At 55.4% G+C, this 18,547-nt stretch overlaps 1 protein-coding gene across 1 annotated transcript; it reads right to left on the reverse strand.

The window, feature by feature from the left end:
- Positions 1-2,998: 2,998 nt before the first annotated feature.
- Positions 2,999-15,279, reverse strand: LFNG (LFNG O-fucosylpeptide 3-beta-N-acetylglucosaminyltransferase). Its single transcript, XM_064153664.1, has 8 exons — positions 14,832-15,279; positions 7,579-7,627; positions 6,168-6,267; positions 5,873-6,026; positions 5,686-5,771; positions 5,234-5,399; positions 4,853-4,938; positions 2,999-4,757 (listed from the first exon to the last, which is right to left on the reverse strand). The coding sequence occupies exons 1-8, from the start codon at positions 15,228-15,230 to the stop codon at positions 4,691-4,693; spliced, it is 1,107 nt and encodes a 368-aa protein (XP_064009734.1). The 5' UTR covers positions 15,231-15,279; the 3' UTR covers positions 2,999-4,690.
- Positions 15,280-18,547: the final 3,268 nt, after the last annotated feature.

The following is an 18,547-nucleotide window of genomic DNA, read 5'->3' on the forward strand; positions in this document are numbered from 1 at the left end:
GGGGAGGACATGGATTTTAGTGGCCTTCAGCTTCACAAAAGTGCTGGTGTGAAGCCTTATGCCCCCACAGAGACCCAGTGCTCTCCCATCTCACCACTGGGAAAGGCAATTCTAAGCTGCAGCTGGAGCATTGTATACAGTGCTCAGGCCCTGTGATTTGGCCGCTTTTATGTTTGCTTCCCACAAATATTCCTGTTTGCCGGCCCAGAGCTGCTGCAAGTGGAGCTTCACCCACGTTCTGTTGGCTCCCGGCACCGCCTCCCACCCCAGGGCTCACATACTTCTCGCAGCCGTGGGTGCCAGGATGGGTGTTTGTCCCTCAGCCACGCACACAGCTCCCCACGGAGTAAGTCCCCACGCCACGAAGCGCTCGTGCTGCAGCCGGGCTGGGAACGCAGTGATTCACACAAAGTCCAGGATATGGAGTGACCCAAATGCAAATTAAAACCAAAGCAGAGGAGGTGGAGGAGCAGCAAAAAGGACTAAACCAGCCTCTTACCCTCCTCCCTCCATGCTGCAACTACCTAGGGGCAGGGAAAGCTTTTGGCTGGAGGCTAAACCAGCCTCTTACCCTCCTCCCTCCATGCTGCAACTACCCAGGGGCAGGGAAAGCTTTTGGCTGGAGGCTAAACCAGCCTCTTACCCTCCTCCCTCCATGCTGCAACCACCCAGGGGCAGGGAAAGCTTTTGGTTGGAGGCTAAACCAGCCTGTTACCTTCCTCCCTCCATGCTGCAACTACCTAGGGGCAGGGAAAGCTTTTGGCTGGAGGATAAACCAGCCTCTTACCTTCCTCCCTCCATGCTGCAACTACCCAGGGGCAGGGAAAGCTTTTGGCTAGAGACTAAACCAGCCTCTTACCCTCCTCCCTCCATGCTGCAACTACCCAGAGGCAGGGAAAGCTTTTGGCTGGACACTGCAGTGGAACATCCCTTGGGTATGGTGGTGTTGGCACAAGGCACCACGGTGTCAACAGCAGTGGTCCCTACGTAACAGCGGTGTCCCTACTGAGCTGGGCTTGTCCCCACCCCGGCATTACCCACCAGCACTCCCCAAAGGGTGCAGGCGCCGCGTCAGCTGCAGAGCTGGCGGCAGTAAACAGGACGTCCCACCACAGCGCCGGGGTGCAGATGAAAGCAGGCTGGCCTGAGGAGCCTGCCAAGTATGCGAGAGCAGCAGGACTCTGCTTTTGTTTTCATTTTGTTTATTAATGTGTGTATTTATTTACTTTTCAGCCCACGAGTAGGGAGGGAGGAAGGAGAGAAAGGCTGGGAGCCTGGTGTGGGATAGTGTGCTGCCTGCCTCTGTTCCCAATGGCTGCGTGGGGTGGGCTGCTTTGGTGTTTCTTTGTCTTCCTAATTTTAGTTTTAGTTTTCATTTTCTTTTGGTGTTTTTGGTTTGTTTTTTTTTTTTATTCCACTGCCAACAAAAGTGTTGCACCATACCCAGCAACTCCTCCCTGGCCTTTACCCCAGACAAGGGGCTCCTGCTCCTTGCAGCAGCAAGCCTGGCCCCGTGCCACAGCCTCCATGACTTGGTGGGCCCTTAACACAAGATTTGGGCTGGTTTAGGCTTTGGACAGGCTCCCTACACACAGCCCTGTCTTTGGAAAGATGGGTGCTGCCCCATCCCAGCTGCATCTCCCCAAGTGTTATCAAGTGATTGAGCAGGAGGAAATGGCTTCAAATTGCACCAGGGGAGGTTTAGGTTGGATATTGGAAACCTTTACTGGCAAACTGGTGAGGCATTGGAAGAGACTGTGCAGGGTGGTGATGGAGTCACCACCCCTGGAGGTATTCTAGAAACATGTGGACATGACACTTGGGGACATGGTTTAATGGCCACGGTGGTGTTAGGTTGACATTTGGATCTGATGATCTTGGAGGTCTTTTCCAACCAAAACAATTCTATGATCCCTCCCAGGGGACAGAGGGAGGGCCAGCCTGCAGAAGAGGCAACAGCATCACTGCTGGGAAGCACCCACACCACTGGGACCACGGCCCACGAGTAACAGGAAAGCGAGTGGCAGGTGGCACTTCTCCCTGCACCTGGCACAGCTCCTCTTCCCTGACTCAGGGTGGGGAGGGGGTAAAGCAAGGGACACAAAATCCTGCACCCACCACACAATCCAAGCCCCCCAGCATGGTGGCTTTGCAGGACTCATCATTCACACTCTGCTTTCTCCCCAGGGAGCTTTTTGTGTGCTCATGAGTCTTGGGGAGTAAATGAGTCAGTTGCCCAGGGAAGGATTGCCCACAGCAGCCCAGGGGCTGCAGTTTTTGGGGGTTGTCTGAATGGTGAGTGGGTGGTAAGGGTGGTTGTTGCTTTAGCATATACTGACTTCCTGCTAGGCTGTATTTTTAGCAAGGCCAACCCCGATAACCCAGAGAGTCAAACAAAGCTGTGAAGTGAGTAAGTGTGCCTTGAAAGGAGAAAAAGAAAAAGGTGCTGAGTGGGGAGGAGAGGATGGTGCAGGTGAAACTGGTACCAGTGTGGCACAAACAGAGCTGGTTTTGGAGTGAGAGGTAGACCTTATGTTGTTGCCACAGCCCATTAAAGTCGGGGGTTGTTACTGGCAGGTGAGTGCTTAATGTTGACTGAAACAGTGTGGGGGAAGGGCTGGAGCTCAGCCTCTCGCAGCCCCCAGATCTTCCCACGCAGACGCCTGCCTGCCGGCTGTTAACAGCAGCCTGCTAACAACCGGCTCTCACCTCACCCCCACCACCTCCGCTCCCACCGCAGAGCCTGGGAAAATCCAGCCTCAAGGTGCCAAGCTCTAATGGAGCCTTTTGGAGAAGGGAAGAAGGAGACAACCCTCACACCCTGGGATGCAAATGGCCAGCAGATCCCAGGACCCGTGGGAAACAGAGGGATGTAGGCACAATCCACCGTGGGTGCAGCCCTGAGAGCTTCTTTGGAGGTGATAACAACGGCGGGGGAGCAAGGGATGGCCAGCACACTTCATCCATAAAGAAACACCAAAGCCCAGGACCAGGTGACTACGGTCAGCAAAAAAGCTGCTTTATTGGTGATGGCTCCCACGGGAACCCTGTGGCAGCAATCGGGTTCAGGTCCCTGAGAACACACTGTCCATGCTGGTTCCCCATCCCAAATCTATTGCTTTAAACACATCCTAGTTACAAAAAGCACAGAGTGACGTTCCAGATACTGGAACATATAAATTAAGGGAAGTGATAGTTAACAAGACATTGCTATTTTTTTTTCTTCTTCTTCTTCCTTAAACAGATTATCAAAGGCTGGAGATTTCTTATTATCTTTTTCTTTTCTGATCCACAGAAAATGTATAAAAAAGCATTTTAAAATCTACATATTTCTCAAAGTTTATGGTTTGGGATTTTTTTTGGTTTTTTTTTTTTTCCTCTTTTCTTTTTTTTTTCATCTTTTTTTTTTTCCTCCTTATTAAAAAAAAAAAAAAAAAGGCACAGTAAAAAAAATACTGGCACAATAACATATTTACAATGCACCCATTATGGGCTATTTTCACTCAGCTTCAGATTGGAAATGTTCGGCTCCAGCTCAGCCCACTTACCACAAAGGGGTTCAGGGCTGGTGGCAGCAGGCAGGGCACAGGGGTTGAGAGGTCACTCTCCCTCCCCAGCTGAATCTATCCCTGACAGGGAGAGAGCCACAGTCAGGCTGGGAAACACTCCCTGTCCATGGCAGGTGCCAGTCCAGCTGAGTGCCTCTTGGATACTCTGGCAATTCCAGCAGCAGTCACAGCCAGGCCAGGGCTGGAGGATGCTCTGGCCCCATGGAAGAGCTGAAGGCACCAACCTAGGCCCTGGGTGGATCTTGCAGAGCTGCTTGACAGAGGTGCAAAGAGGTAGCATTGGAGGGAGACCTGCACAAACATCTCCCACGCCACACTGGCAGGTCCAGGAGAGCCTTCCACCTGCCCTCCATATTTACAGAAAGTCTTTGCATTAATCTCTATAAACACTGCATGGATCGATGCTGCCAGCAATGCTTCAGCCAGAGGTGGGGAGCAATGGGAACTGCAGCCAACAGTGTCAGCTCACCCCACCATCTCCCTCCAGTGCAGCCATTGAGCACCCAGCAGCTCTGCAACACCCTAGGAGCAGCATCGGCCGTGGCTGGGAGGCTTCCAATGCCCACTCTCTGCCTGCAAACCAAACCAGGGAGCAAAACTTGCCTGTGACCCTTCACTGGAATTGGGAGCTGAAGCTTTGCTGCTGAGATTTTTGGGACTGAGAGACAGGATGGGATGGATGAGAGGTTGAGGGAGTGGAATGGGGGTAGAGGCAAGAGTGGGAGGTACACACCAAAAAAACCTTAACATTTGAAAGGAATGGAAAAAGGAGAAGCAAGCCCGGGGCAGGCAGAGCCCTGCAGCGCCTGTGGTCACTCCTCACGCATGGCGTGGGGCCCACCAGCATCACAGGGATGCCCAACAGTTAAGTGCTCAGGACCCATCCCCTCTCCACTGTCCTGGCCAGAGCAGGCAGCGGGCATGGGCAGCCGGGCAGGGGACAAGGGAACAAGGGGCCGCACAGCAGCCTTCAGTACACACACACTGTGCAATACCACAGCAACGACGTCCGTCCGTCCATCTGCCTCGCGGCGAGGCCAGACTGACACACCCGCACTCAGGTCCCGCACGCCCGTCGGATACCGGGGAAGGGCGGGACGAGGTTGGAGGGGACACGCCTCCTAGTAAACCACGTTGGCAGGGCACCACGGCGTGTCGGGGTACAGCAGGCAGTGCACCGAGCGAAACCTGCAGAGGAGAAGAGCGCTGCTGAGCACGGGGCAGTGGCGGCCCCGCGTCACCCCAGAGCTGGGGAGGAAAGGGGACAGGGAACCCCATCTCACCTGGATGGGTCCTCCTCAACGGAGAAGGCTCCCTTCATGTGGATGGAGTTGCGCTTGTTTTCAAACATACCATAGCTTAGTGTCACCTGGCAGGGAGAAGAGCAGGTGGGTCAAGCAGCCGACACGGTCAAGAGGATCAAGCAGGAGCATGGATGCGGGGGGGGGGGGCTGCAAAGTTCATCCCATTTCCCAAAGCCTCCTGTCGCACTCTGCACAGCCCCACAGGGATGGGCTGTGGGGCTCTCCCCCTCTGCTGACGTTGTGGTTGCATGTCTATAAACATCTCACAGCTGTGATGCCCCAGTCTTTAGGTGGCAACATGAAACCAGGCGATCCATCCCAAGCCCTCCAAACCACCCCAGGGTATCAGGACAAGGATACCTGTTTGTGGATCTCTGTCTTGGGCACCTGGTGGAGGTTTTCCAGGTGTGAGTGGAAAAGGTTGCTCCGGATAAGCTTCACCCCCAGCACAGACTCAATGATGTAGCCGATGGTGCAGTCATCGGGCAGGCGGATCTTCTCCGCGGTGCTCATGAAATGGCCCCCACTGTGGGCAGACAAAGAGGGGCTGCAGAGGAGCAAAGCCCAGGGGATGTGGGCACCCTGCAGGGTCTTGGCTTAGCCAGTGGGTGCCCAGCTGTAATTAAAAGGCAGTTAAAGAGAACCAAAATCCTTTTCAGCTTGTTTGCAGGCCACCTGCAGACGCTGCCAGCAAGGCAAAGAGAGCAAGACAATGGAGCGCATTCTGGAGTTCATCCCCAAAGTTGGTACCACTCTGTGCCCATCTGGGACCATGACAATTCCCCACAGGAGAGCAACTCCAGTGTTCTTACCTGGCCCATGGGCTCATCTTCAGCGCCAGTCCTTGGCTGATGCAGAACCCTGCTCCGCCCGTGGCAAACCAGAAATGCACAGGGTGCTGCAAGAGGGGAAGCAATGGCAGTGAGACCTCCTCCCACTGACCAGGGAGCAAACCCCAGCACAAATTAACCAGCCCCAGCTTCTCCTGCTCTGTCTCACCATCTTGTTCTCACTGATCCTCTCCGTAGCCTGGATGGGCCGGTCCAGGCTGGGCTTGCCAATGTAGATGTCCTGCGTGTGGGGGTAGCTGGAGAGCAGCTTCACCAGCATCCGCACGTTCACGTAGTTGTCATCGTCCACATGGCAGAACCACCTGTGGCGGCAGCAGTGTCACACCGGTCAGGGCAGCTCCCCGGGCAGCTCCCCAGACCCTATGCTGAAATACAGCCCCCAAAATGTGAAGAGGTCCTGCTTACACTGTGCCAACCCCTTGGCAGCCCTGGGTGCCACTTACTTCCTGCCAGACTCGATGAACTTGTCGTACTCCACAGCCATCTTGCAGGACAGGGCCTGGCGGCTGTGGGCAGCTGAGCAGTTGGTGTTGATGACATTCCCTGTGGGAAGAGACAGGGTCAAAGCTCAGCATCAGAGTATCCTGCACTTTCTTATGCATTCCAACAGCGATGCTGCACCACACACCTCCCAGGCATGCCAGGGGTAGAAAACCCCCGCAGATGTCCCCGATGCTTGGTGGCATCCATGCCACATCATTTAGGCCAAAGAAGGAATATTCTGAGGAATGGCTTTTGGGTCCACATGAGGTAGGTGAACGATTGGACTTGCTGATCTTAAAGGTCTTTTGCAACCATAGTGATTCTGAGAAAGGACGAGCAAGGGATGCTGATGCAGCAGCTGCACCAGGCTTGAGCCCTATCCTACGAGCCCACATTTAGCCTGGAGAAGAGGAGGCTCAGGGGAGACCTTATTGCTGTCTACAACTACCTGAGGGGTAGTTGTGGCCAGGGGGAGGTTGCTCTCTTCTCTCAGGTGGCCAGCGTCAGAACAAGAGGACACAGCCTCAAGCTGCGCCAGGGGAAATTTAGGCTGGAGGTGAGGAGAAAGTTCTTCACTGAGAGAGTCATTGGGCACTGGAATGGGCTGCCCGGGGAGGTGGTGGAGTCGCCGTCCCTTGGGCTGTTCAAGGCAAGGTTGGACGTGGCACTTGGTGCCATGGTCTAGCCTTGAGCTCTGTGGTAAAGGGTTGGAATTGATGATCTGTGAGGTCTCTTCCAGCCCTGATGATACTGTGATGACTGTGATACTGTGATACTATGCATGGTGCCACCCTGCACCACGTCACCCAAACCGGGGCCATGTACCAGCTACCCCGGGAGCGAGACAGTGTCTGTGAGCTGGCTTCTTCAGGACTTGACAGACAAAATTCTGCTCTACTCCCACTGCAAAAGGCAGCGGCCACCTGTTGTTTGCTCACTCAACTCAAAGGCAATCGCTTCCCGGCCTGAAAAGGAGTCATTTGCATGGGGACAATAGACCACGCTGACCCTGGCCCCAGGGAAGGGCTGCCAGGGAAATGCTCCCATGGAACTCTGGTCGAATTGCCCATCAGTCGCAGCTCCCCTTAGGGTGCAAAGCCACCTCACCCCCTTAGCCTGCTCCCCAGCAGCATCGTGCAGGATGTAGACCGGGTCGATTGGAAAGGAAACCAGTTCCCAAGTGGGGCTCCTGGGCAGAGGGTGCTTTAGGCACAGCAGAACAAGTTACCTCATTCTCAGCCCACGTCCCTGTGGTGAGGGGTCCTGAGATTAGTGTCTAACCAGGGTCATTTTGACCATTTTCTCAGGGTCCCCAGGGCAAGACCCACACCAGCCATGCTCCCCTCAAAGGGACAAGGGTCACAGACTCACGTGCTTGCTTCTTCAGCTCCTCATCCTCCCCATCTGTGAAGATGAAGGTCTGAAAGAGAAGATGAGGCACCTTTGAGGACCAAGGGGCTGAGGCCACATGGCTCTGGATGCAATAGGGGACCACTGGGCACCAGTCCCTCCAGGATGCCAGCGGTGACAACTTCCCTCTCATCAAAACCAGAGCAGCAGCAGACAGCTGAGCACCCCCACAATATACCCAGCTTCAGATCAAGAAGGGTGCCAAGCTGTCCCAGCTGGACACAGCACTCAATTCCATACCTCACCAGCGTGACAACCTCAGCCCTTTCCCAGCATCCATGCTGAGCATCCCCATCCTCTTGCCTTTTCCATGGAGCAGCAGCAAGCAGGGAGGTTTTGGGCAACACCAGGGCCATGCCTACCATGCACCACGGGCATGCAGAGAAGAGCAGGTGATGAGAGCGGGTGCAGAGTGCGGCTGGATCTGAGCAGGGACTTCAGACTTTAGCCCATGCGTGCAGATGGGGATGTCAAAGTGTTTGCCTGGCATCTCACCCTGCCCAGGCAGGTGTGTTTGCCTGTGGTGCCACCTGCCAACTGTGTCCCCACCTGTGTCAACAGCACGTGGCTCTCCCTGGCCACTTGCACAACACTCCACAGCTCCTCTTTGCTCTCTGTGCATCCCCCAAGGGTGGCTGAGCTGCTGCTGGTAGGTGTCTCTCACCAGCCCCATGAAGGGCACAGTCCTCACAGCGCCAGGCACCTTCTTGGGCACCTGCCCAGCTGCACTCCTCTATTTACACAGCTAATTCCTGGCATATGCTGCCTAGGAAGGAGGACTGGGGAGGGGGAGCTGCTGTTGGATTTGGGGAAGGGCAAGAAGCGGGAGGGAGCAGGGGGTGGGAAAGGCATTCCCATCAATCAGCGGGCAGCAAACAAAGCTGGAGGAGAGAAACCACAACCAGCTGCCAAGCGCTATTAAAAACCAGACGTGCACAAAAGGGCAAAGGAAGAAAGACAAAAGGGGCTGGGGTGGGGGGGGGGGAAGGCAGGAGGCGATGGAGCTGGGGATGATGAATTACAAGTGAGCTGGAAATTGGGTGCCACCCCGCAGCCGGGAACGCGCTGGGGTTTTGTGGTTTGTTTGAGGAGGGGGTACAATAGCAGGGTTGACTTTACTCAGCAGAGGAGAGTTAAGCGGGCAGCGGTGGGTATTAGCATACAGCTGCACTGGTTAACCCGGCTGGCCCGTGTTTGCTCAGGTCCCAGGCTGGGAGGCTGGTGGGGAGAGGCCAGATCTGCAGAAAGGTTGAATGGGAGGGGAGGAGGGCGTGTTCCTGGGGACGGGGCTACAAGTGACCTTTGGGGCTTGAAAAGGAGAATAGAAAAAGGGGAGGGGGGGAAGAAAAAGATGGAGGAGGTGGGAAGGCAAGTTCACAAGTTCTCACAAATGCTCAGCCTGACATGCAGCCTGGGTTTTGGGGGAGAGAGAGGTCGCCCCCCCAAAGGGTCAGAAAGGCCTGAGGGATGGGGGACTCACTGATAATGAGGGTACAGCTGGGGCATGGAGGACTCAGCCCACCGACTTCAGGGACAAGGATGCCCATGAGCATGATGGCTCAAGGGACACATCGTGGCTGGGGTGGGACAGGATCAAGTCGGTGCATGAAGACTGTCACCCCCAACTGATGTGAGGCCCAGCCACACCTCAGTGCTGGTCTCCACATGCCCCAGGTGCTCAGGCAGATGCTGGGAGGGGGGGAAGGAGGGTACAAGCTGAAGCAGGGCAGCAGGAGAACATCCAAAGATGCTTGAGACAACCCCATCAAAAGTCCTTTCTCATCCACCCTGAGCCCCACGAAGCCTCAGCACACACACACCCGCAAGGCTCCTGCCCTGCCAAGGTGGGACAGGACAGGCAGGGGACACGCAGCTTCCACACGGGCGAGACAGAAAATGTTTGCTCCATTAGCTCAGAAACGCCGTCCAGCAACTGCCTCCAGCTGCTCCAAAAATAACCCCACAGCTAATCCTGCAGCTCAGCCGCTATAAATAGACCACAGGGACAATTGTTTATCTCTCGCCCGCACCGACAGGCTTCATCCTAATGAGGCATCTTCCTCCCAGCCTCTCCTCACATACATTCCCGGCATTTTCCTGGCGCAGGTGGACCAGGTGGCACCTTGAGGACCAGGATAGGGGAACAGCACCCTGCAGGTCATGTCACAGGGGCTATCAGAGTCACAGAATCAACCGGGTTGGAAAAGACCTCCAGAATCATCGAGTCCAACCTATCACCTAACCCTTCTAATTAGCTAAACCGTGGCTCTAAGTGCCTCGTCCATCCTCCTTTTAAACACCTCCAGGGACGGTGAATCTGCCACCTCCCCGAGCAGAGCAGCCCATTCCAATGCTGATCACTCTTTCTGTGAAGAACTTCTTCCTAACATCCAGCCTAGACCTCCCCTGGTGCAGCTTGAGGTTGTGTCCTCTTGCTTGGTCACTGGGTGCCTCATAGGTTTCCCAGCTTCCTCCAAGCACCATCACAACATTCAGTTAAAACTGAAAACGTTAAAGCCTTTCTTTCTCAATTCACTTGTCTGAATTTCTTCAAGTGGAGCTGCACCCTTCCTGCAAGGGGAGAGGAGCAGAGGTGCCAGCTAAGCCTTGCAGGAGAAAGGAAGGGGGTGAGAAAACACCATGACAGTATGAGAAGGAAAAACTATGGATCAGCCCTGGACACCAGGGAAGCACTCAGTTTACATCTGGACAGCCAACAGCCCAGAGCTGTCATCTACCAAGCCACCATCTCTGGATGCAGAGCCAGTCCCTCTAACCCTTTCCTAAGCAGTTAACACCCAAAGCCCTCTCCACTTCTCCTCCACTTGGCCCCTGTGCCAGCCATGGCACTCATGGGTGCCAGGACCTCTTGGGCTCCTCTGCAGTATCTTTTCCTGTGGGGTGCAGGAGAGGAAGGACCTGCTGCCCCCCCCAGCCCCTGCAGGAAACCTCATTGTTCTCAAAACTGCAGCTTCAAGAAACACAGGATGCCAAATCCCTCCTGAACAATAGCTGCCACCACTCCACACAGCCCAGCACAATGCACAGCCTCTGTGTACAGGGACAGAGAGGCACCCAGGGTCCCTAAGGCCGAGATGGGGTCAGCCCCCCCTCAATTGATTGCAAGGAGCCAGGCAGCCGCCAGCAGCCCCCTACCTCCTCCCCATCCTTTCTTTTTTTCCTTTATTTTTCTCTCTCTCTTTTTTTTTTTTCTTCCCCTCCTCTTCATTTCTCCTTTCACAGTGACTCATTTCCCCCTCCACTGACCGAGCTCATGAATTGCTCATGGCTGGGTGCTGTGCAAGGTGTCCCAACAGTCAGAGCCACCCCAGGGACATCTGTCTCCATCTGCACTGCCTGGCCAAGTGGTCGTGATGGCTTCCCAGAGTGACATACACTCAGCAGATCCTGTGCCCTCTGTCACCCTGACCTCACCAGGCAGCATACTCACCCAAAAGGGGAACTTTGGCCAGGCAGGCACCCCTGTGACCCTGCCCCCATCGTGTCACGCTTCTTGTGATCACCCAAGAGAGTGGGAGGCAATACACCCCTTTCACCTCAAGGACAAGGGGAAGCAGCCATTGGGTGCAAGGTAAGGAGGCAGTGAAGAGGTTCTGGGGATGGGGGGGGCTCAGTCTCCAGCTATGAAATGAGCTCAACAAGATGAGGTTCCTAAGGGTCCTGTTAGAGTAAGTTCCTGCCCAGCTTTGAGTCCCCCATAGTAGATGTTTTCCTTCCAGACTTTGGAGGCCAGGAGGTAAAATGAACTCTCTCCACTGGGTTGGGAGCAGCATGATGGCAGTGGCTTTCACCAGGACTGGACTTCAGGGGGAGTGGGGTGCTGGTGGTGTCTGTGCTGGCATAGGGGTCCCAGAGCTGGGGTTTGCAAGGCGAGGAAGAGGCTTGCAAGGCCACGGTCTCTTCCTCCTCCCTCTTTCAGCAAGAGGAAGACTCCTCCACTGTAATTTCAAATGCTATAATTTTTTAATAAGCTCCCTGCAGACAATGAGCTCATTGTGCAGCCAGGGTCCCCCACCCTCCCGCCCAGCACGCCGCGCCACGCTCACCGGCTCCGCGGCTTTTGTGGACAGTGACATCGTTTGGGGCAGGCAATTAAGGGGCCTCTATCCCCCCATAAACCACACAGGCTACCCAGAGTGGCACCCTCGTGCATGAGCTGAGTTCATCAGTGCTCAGCAGGCCCTGGCACACAGCCCAGGGCTGGGAGAAGCCAGTTTGAGATGAGTATCCCCTTACCCCTCAGTCCCAGTCGCTCCAGTGGGTGCCCAAGTGTGACACATGTGCCAGCACACTCCACTGTGGCCATCCCAAGACTGGGGACCCTGGCCAAGGTGCTAGAGAAATTTGGGAGCTGCCATGGAAGGAATGTGCTCCCCAGGAAGGCAAAGCTATTCCCTCTGCCCCCAGAGCAGGAATTTTCAAAGCCTGCAATTATCACACCAGGCTGGAGGAAGCCAGCAGATCCTGCTCTGGTGGGACAGCAGCCCAGCTCAGGACCCTCCAGGCACTGCAGCGTGTGTCAAGCTGCCCGACTGCCTTCAGGGTGCCCCGGAGACAGGGGATATTTCTTATGCAACTCTGCCACTGCAAATCAGCCAACTCAGCAAAAAAGCAGTGGATTTGGACTCTTATCCAGGATTTCTGCCTAATGGCCACTTTCCTCCCCCTTTCTCTTTTCTTTCAAGCAAGAAGTTTCCCCAGATTGTGCTCCAGCATCCTAAGGATACTGAGACAGCTGGAAAGCCTTCTCGAAACAAGGAGGGGGAAAAACAGAGGTTTTTTTCTCCAAAAGCAGCTTGGCCAGCCTGTATTGTGCAACCCAATGAGAAGATTTAGAAGGGAACAAGGATCTGTCCTCCTATGCAGACAGAAGCAGGAAGGAGGAGGGGGTGCCCTTTGCAGTGTCTTGGAGGGGACAGAGGGCAGGAAACAGGGACTATTGTGGGCAGAACAAAGGGCAGCCAAAGAAGGACACAATAACTATTGCCCCTATCTGCAACGGTCTAGCCTGGAGTTACCTGCTGGATTTAACCCCTTCTCACCGGTGCCTGCATCTCTCCTGCCCAGAGAACTGCCTGGCTAATGAAGAGCCAAGAGGAAGGCTGGGGTTCGATGAACAGAAGATCAGAGATGTGCATCAGGCTTGAGGGATTCTCAGCCCTCAGGCAAGAACTTTCCTGTGTTCAAGGCAGCATGGGTTAGTGAAACAAGAGCAAGAAAGGCACAAGATGAGCAAAGATGGTCCTGACTCAAACCAAGAGAGACGTTTGAGCAGAGGCAGTGCCCTGCTACTACCAAACTTGGGGCAGAAACCATCGGGTCAGGGCGGGGAGGAGATGGAGACACTGCACAGCCACATCAAGACAGGGAAACAAAGGAGAGGACGAGCCCCATGGCATCAGTTCTGCACTCTGCAGGCAGAAGCAAAATCAACTTGATGTCAAGCTTGAGGGAGTCCAGGATGCCCCAAAGTTTCCCAGAGACGGCAGCCAAGTCAGCGTGGCTTCATCCTCTCTGCATCCCTGTGTGCCCCAGCCCTCGCTTTGCTCCGCAGGAGTTCGTGCCGCCTCCAGCTCTCTCGGCAGCTCCTTGTCCTCAAGTGCTGTACAAGAGCCGTCACTCAGCGGCTTGGCTTGTCAAGCGGGCACCTTGCCGGGCTGCAGCCCCCCTGGCTTCATGGCCCTCATCTCTAGGCAACCTGACCTGGACACGGCCGGCTCTGGCTCTCCCGTTCCCATGGAAAGTGCCACACAAGAGGCTGCGAAGCCTTTTCTCTGCGCCAGGAGAAAAGGGGCTTTGTTAGCTTGCCCAGGGGGACAGCGTGAGAGCCGAGCCTCGGGTCTCTGGGAATCCAAACGGACAAACGAAGCACAACACACCAAGAAAAAAAAGAGAGAGAGAGAAGAAAAACGCAGCTCACAAGGGGGGGGGGGGGGGGGGGGGGGGAAGAGCAACCATTCCCAGGATCATCTGTAGGTGCTCAAAGAGCGTTTCCCCACACCACTGCTTGCCACCCCCTCACAGTGACAGCAGAGCATAGAAGAAGTTTCCATTGAACAACTGTACCAAGGAGAGACAGCAGAGCTACTGCCAAGCACAGTAAAAGCAACAAAAAAGACGGACAAGATTCACGGAGTGGGGAGAGAACAGCAAGACAACCCTTGGGGTTAAGTTGCAGTAGCCAAGACCTCAGAGTCCGGCAGAACCGGGTGAAAGAGGCAGGGGCAGGCCAGTTCTCCCCTCCCACCTCCCTCAACCGGTCCAGATTGCAAAGCAAACAAAACAGTTTGCAAGCAAGAAGCACGGTTCCAGGCCAGGAGGAAACACGTGAAGACAGTAGGATGGAAAGGTTAGAACCAGACATAACTTACTGGGAAGCTAAAGACAGAAACTGTGTCTCAAGAGCAGATGACAAGACACGTTTCCTAAGGAAACAGGTGTTTTCTTCCTTTTCAATTTTGCTTCAGTACTTGAAGGGCAGAGCAAAGGACTACCAGGGCTCTGGGCAGGACATCAGTAAGATCAGGAATCAGACTAGCTGGAACTGTCCTGGTGCAAGTGAACCAGAGCAGACCTGCAAGTGCACCAAGCCGCACCAGTCCTGTCCTGCTCCTTGCAAGGGAACCAAGAGTCTTGGCACGTCCCAGTGCTCTCCCAGCACTGGGCTGATAAACCCGGTCTGATTAGGGCAACCCAACAGCAGGCATCTCATGGGACCCTGCTAAATCTCACCCACAACCAGGCCCTGCAGTTCAGGAGATCACCCTCAGAGACTTAACCCCAATCGTGTCACCAGTGGGTTGAGTTGCATACCCTTGCTGTGTCTCAGTTTTCCCGTGCAAAGGAACTCAGGGAAAGCTCTGCAATGGGAGTCGCTCAACAGAAAGGACCCCAGAGAGGAGATGCCTGCTGAATGATGTCTGCTGCCTCCATCACTCACCCATCTCAAACTCACTCTACAGCACTGCATTTCACCCTCTGCAAAACACTTCAGAGCAGCCTGGCCAGACTAGAAATATCATCCTGCTCTGGGATACGTGGGCAGTATGAAGTGAAGTTGGCATTTCCCACCCCCACCCCCCCCCTCCCCCCCGACCTCCGCACAGTGAAGGATCAGGGCGGCAGCTGACACCCGCGGGCTTCATCCCGGCCAGCAGCCCAGACCGCCTGCATCTCCATCCCCATCCCCTTACCATGTCGCGATTTCGGGAGATCCAGGTGTCGAGCAGCAGCTCCAGCCGTGCCTTGTGAAACTTCTTGGTGGTTTTGACGGCGATGAAGACATCGCGGGGAGAGATGTCCTCTGCCGGCGGCCGCGGAGGGCTCGGCGGGGCAGCAGGAACCTCCCTCCGGGCTCGGCTCAGCCGCCCGAAGTAGTCGGCGAAGCTACGGAGACCGGGGGAACCCTGCGCCCCAACCGCGGGGGAGGCCACCGCTGCCGCCCCCAGGCTCTGCAGTGCCCGCTGCGCCCCGCCGACCTCCCCCCGGGCCAGCCCCGGCCTCCCCGGTGGTTCCACCATGAGCACCAGGAGGCAGGTGAACATGGAGCCCACGAGGGACAGCAGCAGTTTCCTCCCGCAGCTCTTCAGCATCCTCCCGCCGCTCCGCTCTCGGCAGCGCCACCACCGCCGGCCGCGCTCCGCCCGCTGCCACCGCCGGCCCCCGCCGCGCCGCTGCCTTTAAGCAGCGCCCGCCCCGCCCGGGGAAGGACGGCCCCGGGGACCGCCCACCTGGGGCGTGGGCAGCGGGAGCCCTGCCCTGCTTGCCGCTTGCCGGTGCCCCGGCTCCGAGTGTCCCGCCGCACGCGTCCTTCCTCTTGGCTCCGTCCTGCTGGCCCCTGCCCGTGGCTGTTTCTGCTCCTAGAACCGTGGAATAATGGAATCACAGACTGGGTTGAGACCTTTAAAGGTCATCTAGTCCAACTCTCCCGCAGTCAACAGGGACATCTTCAACTACAGCAGACTGATCAGAGCCCAGTCCAAACCGACCTGAAATGGTCTCAGCGATGGAGCATCTGCCACCTCTTTAGGCAACGTCTGCCAGTATCTCTGAATATTCTCTCTTTTAGTTTCAAACCATCACTCCTTGTCCTGTCACAACAGGCCCTGCTAAAATGTCTGTCTCCGTCTTTCCTGCAAGCCCACTTTAACTACTGAAAGGTCACAAGAGGATCTCCCCAGAGCCTTCTCTTCTTCAAGCTGAACAATCTCAGCCTCCTGCCTGTGCTTTGCCCTGTCTTGCCCAGGCTGGGAATGCATGGCATGGTGCAGGCAGGTTCTCCTTTCCCTCCCCATTGAAGCGTACCCCTATGCTGTACCATCAGGGGATGGTAGGCGAGGTGCAGCATAGGGGTACGCTCGTCCCTGCAGCCCACATCGCTCCTGCTTCATCAGCACCAATGAGCACATTCCCTTTCCTGCTTCTCCTGAGCTGTCACTTCCCAGAGCCCTGAACTGAGGTTTTCTCACAGCTGTGTCCCAGAGGTTACCAGAAAGCCAACCAGCCTCATCAGCCTCCAGACAGTTTCCCATCAGCCTTTTCTGAGGTCAAGCATAATTAAAGCAAAACAGAAAACAACAAAACCAAAACAAGACAAAATAAAACAAAACCCAACAACCCCCAAAATCCCCAAACCCACAGCATTCCTCTAACTTCTACCCAACTCCACTTGTTGGGCAAATCTCAGAACAGGAGAACTGGAGGTTCTGTTCCCATCCCTGCTCTGAGAAACCTGGAGATATTCCCAGACCTGGCTAACCTCATCCCCAGTACAGAACCATGCTTTGGAGGTGGTGCTGAAAGGCAGCCCCACAGCGTAAAAGTGTTTGAAATTAAATGCTACCCAGATTCCAGGCAAGCCCCACAGTGACTGCTGACCATGATAATGATGCCTTGTTAAAAAGAAATCGTTTTTCCAGCCAGGAAGTGGGAGAAGTGGTTGGCTACAAGGGAAAACTGGGTTGAAATCTGGTCCTGGATGTGCCACCAACCTGCTATTTTACTGACGCCAAGCCCCAGGGGCTCTTTTTCCCTTAACCTCTGCCTCTGCAGGCAAGGAGCTGGTGGGTTTTTATCTCTCAGGGTGTGTACTTCGACAGAGAGGCGGATTTGGGTTTGGGCCTGGGCTGCAATGTAATGCCATAATCAGGGGCTGCTGCATTTTTGGGCAAGGGACCCTGTCCAACTTGCATTTTTCCTGCTGTCACGTGCTCCATTCATCTCTGGCACTGGATAAACAATACCATAATACCAGGCAGGATGAAGCAGAGAAGCTGCTTCCTCAGGCAAGCCCCAGCATCTGCCTTCTCCTGATTTGAAGCTACACATTCCCCTGGTCAGCCCTTGAACCATGGCTTTGGGCTAGAAACGCTGGAGGAGGCTGGGAGGTTTGGTTTGGCATGGCACTACCTGTGTCTGGAGAGAGACCCGTGCTGGCAAAGAAGCCTCCCATAATAAAATAAAAGAAAAAGGGGAAAAAAAATCATGGGTTAGGCCATACAAACACAGGAACCGAAGCCCACACTCCCCACTTCCCGCTATTGCTGCTCAGCCCAGCCTTCTAGTCTCGGTTTGCTTTTTTTTTGGGCACCCTTTGTCTTCAACCCGATGGCACAGCAACCGCGGCTCGAGAGGCAGCTGAAAGCCCGATCGGCAAAACCCTGAATGAAGAAAGAGCCCCTTTCTCCGGCAGCCAAAGGGGGAGGAAAGGCACTTTTCCCCCGAGCAGCTGCTCTGCCGCTCCCGCAGCCTCGGCGCTGGCCCGGGACACGCGCCGCAGCCAGATGTTGGGGTCCTGGCCGGTGCCGCGGGGCGAGTGACAATGCGGGCTCTGTGTGCCGCCAGCCCTCCAGCTACGCGATGGGGCCTGCCGAGCAGCCGTGACACCGCCGGTGCTGGCACAAGGGCTGTCCTAACCGCGGGTGCTGCCCGTGACCCCTTCCCGAGGCTGGCACTCAGCTCAGCCCAGCTGCCCGGGGTCAGAGAGCCGCGGCGGCGAGGGGAAGCCGTTCTTTTAAGCAGCATTGTCCCGATGGAGAAAGACTCCCCCGGGACTGTCCTGCTGCTGGCTGTGTCCTCACAGCCTTCCTCTCCAGGCGCCTGACCTCCTGCCTCGGCCTTCATCTGCCACGTGGATGTCCCCAGCTAGGCAGTGTCCTCCTTGGGGGAACAGTAGTAGGGTAAAGGTTGTCCTGCTTACCTCTTGGTGGGTGCAGAATGGTACCCAAGGGATAGGGGAGAAGGAGGCTGCAGTGGGGAGAATGCTCTCAGGAATACCCTGTGCCTAGTTTGTCAGCATCCAGCTGTCAGGCAAATGAGAGAGTTCCACAGAAACAGGGGCCAAAGGAGAGGGACAGCGTCATGAGTGCTCCATAGAAGGGATGCCAGGGCTGGATTGGGAGGTACATCTCACTTCCTGCTCCCGTGTCTGTTTTGGATACGGTCCACAACTCAACCCATTGGGATGTCACAAGGTGAGCCTGGCTGTGGCTGCAAGGTGGTGGTGTGCTTCCTGCTCTGCCCAGCTCCACAAGAATAGATCTGATCCAAAACCTGCTTCTCAAATCAAATCCCCCCAATCTCAGCCAGGTGCCCCTGCAGAGGAACTCCACCAGCTTATTTACACTGCAAATTAACCTCACCCAAATCCCATACTGTTTTTTAATGGAAGCTGGCTGGATTCGGCTCCATACCAAGTCAGCCCTGGTGCTGCACGTGGGCTATCTCCCTTTCAGCCATACCCACGGTATTAGGTCAATTTAAATTGGTTTAAACTCTCCACATCGCCCTCGCTCACAGCCTGACCCTACCACTCTATAGGTGGTCCCTAAGAGGCTCCCAGGTTCTCAAGGCTGCTAAAACCGGTTACTAAATCCCCAGCAATAAAGTGTTCAGGTCATCTGAGAGAAAC

Source organism: Pogoniulus pusillus, chromosome 13, assembly GCF_015220805.1.
Source record: "Pogoniulus pusillus isolate bPogPus1 chromosome 13, bPogPus1.pri, whole genome shotgun sequence".
Taxonomy (NCBI): domain Eukaryota; kingdom Metazoa; phylum Chordata; class Aves; order Piciformes; family Lybiidae; genus Pogoniulus; species Pogoniulus pusillus.